The sequence below is a fragment of the Procambarus clarkii genome, unplaced genomic scaffold (assembly GCF_040958095.1).
Source record: "Procambarus clarkii isolate CNS0578487 unplaced genomic scaffold, FALCON_Pclarkii_2.0 HiC_scaffold_788, whole genome shotgun sequence".
Lineage (NCBI taxonomy): Eukaryota > Metazoa > Arthropoda > Malacostraca > Decapoda > Cambaridae > Procambarus > Procambarus clarkii.
This window is the reverse complement of record NW_027189821.1, coordinates 1-1,988: the sequence shown is the minus strand read 5'-3', so window position 1 is coordinate 1,988 and position 1,988 is coordinate 1. Positions and strand designations below refer to the sequence as shown.

Sequence of the window (1,988 nt, the reverse complement as noted above, 5' to 3'; positions counted from 1 at the left end):
TGATCTGACATTCACTGATGACGGTTAAGACAATGCAGTACAGCTCCTTAAGGATAATTATGCTAAGCCAGAAAGGACTATCAGACTTCTAACCCAGAAGCTGTTGGATTTTAACCCTCCAAATAGTACGGCTGACTCACTCCAAGCCTTTAGATTAGAGCTTGAGTCCTTGCTCAAAGCACTTAAGAACAAGGTCAACTTGGACGAATCCGACTGGATAATCCAAGTCCATATGAAACGCAATTTACCCAGTGAAGTACTGGATAAGTTGTTTGTCTTATATAACAAATCTTCTCTGAGTGTAAAGGAGATAAGCGAAGGCTTGTGTTCCATCATAGAAAGACAAAGAGATAACCCAGATGGAAAAGTGACATCTAAACCTTTGTCTACCACTAATAGTAGACAACAGAGTACAAACAGTATTCCAAACAAATCTAAAACTACTTCCCCTCCCCAAAGTGGAAACAAAGCAGTAGGCACATATGCAGTTGGTCCCTCCAAACCTACAGTTAATGCGTCACCCAAATCGGTGACTCCCCAAGATGCTGTTAACGTCTGGACACCATGTGTGTTCTGTGAACAACCACATGTCATATACTTTTGCAAATTTTACCCCGATCGTGCTACACGTATAAAACGACTCAAGGAGTTACGTAAATGTACCAAGTTTATAAGGGCACATAATCCCGACACCTGTACAACTCATATACGCACCTGTAATAGGTGCCATAAGGGTCAACACCATACAGCACTTTGTGGGGACTCAAGTACAAAGTCTGCCAAACCACAGAAGGAGGAAGGAACTACCACATCAGTACAGCTTTGTACTGTGTTACTTGGCATAAGTGTCTTCTCAACAAGGTCTGATCATAAATCAGCTCTATTCACTGCTCAATTGACCATTAAAAATGGAGAGTCCAAAGCCACCATATGTGGATTATTTGACCAAGGATCCCAAATGGCTTTTATCTCAAAGGAGTTGGTAGATGCCCTGAAACTCACACCTGTAAGAGAGACACGAATAGACATAGCAGGATTCCTGACTAACACAGGAGCCCGAGTCCTCAAGGTAGTACGACCTAAAGTACGTTTAGGAGGTTATGTCCGAACGATACAAGCTCTGGTAGTAGATAGATTCCCAACAGACCTGTATGTATATGGTCTAGGTACAACAGTCAAATTCCTGAAAGAAAAGGGAATCCATTTGGCTGATAAAATCACGTCAGACAACCTTTCCAATATTGGAATCCTTATGGGATTAGATGTCTACCATACGTTTATCAAAGGAAAGGAAGAAAAACAAGGAATGAGCTTGTTACCATCTGCAGGTGGCTATTTGCTAACAGGCCCAGTATTACGGCTGAAACAACCCGCACCTGTAGACCGCCAACTTGCCAACCCAGTAATGGTTGCATGACTAAGAGACCAGTCTCCACTGCAATTCAGAGACATGTCCGAGGATGAGCTTGATCCCCCTGTACATAAACTATGGGACCTGGCAACTCTCGGCATTGTCCCTGAACAACCTAGCCCAGATGACGACTGGACTTACAAACAATACCTGGACTCATTTATCTACAGAGATAATCAATACTGGGTCAGGTTACCATGGAAGCTGAATCACCCTCAGCTACCCGTCAACCATTTTATGGCACATAACCAATTAAGATCACAGGTGTTGCGCTTACAAAGACAGCCTGAGAACTTGAAGTTGTATCATGAAATATTACAAAACACCTTATGGTTGTACAGTAGAGCAGCCTATTGACATAGCTCAAGTGCATGGGGGAATTGTGTAAAATCCTGGTTTGTGTCTCGGAGAGGCTGCAGGATCCAAGTAAGTTCAGTAGAACTTCTGGTTTCAGTTCTTTTGACCATGTCGTAGCTCAGTCGATTAAGACAGCATCTGGTATGCTCTTGGATGTTGATTTGAATACTTGTCATGACTCTTGTGTATTTTTTCACTGATTCATCACTCAACCCTCTCC

General features: G+C 42.7%; 1 protein-coding gene across 1 annotated transcript; it reads left to right on the top strand.

The window, feature by feature from the left end:
* Nucleotides 1–232: 232 nt before the first annotated feature.
* LOC138361792 (uncharacterized) lies at nt 233–1,417 on the top strand. Its single transcript, XM_069320922.1, has one exon. The coding sequence runs from the start codon at nt 233–235 to the stop codon at nt 1,415–1,417; it is 1,185 nt and encodes a 394-aa protein (XP_069177023.1).
* Nucleotides 1,418–1,988: the final 571 nt, after the last annotated feature.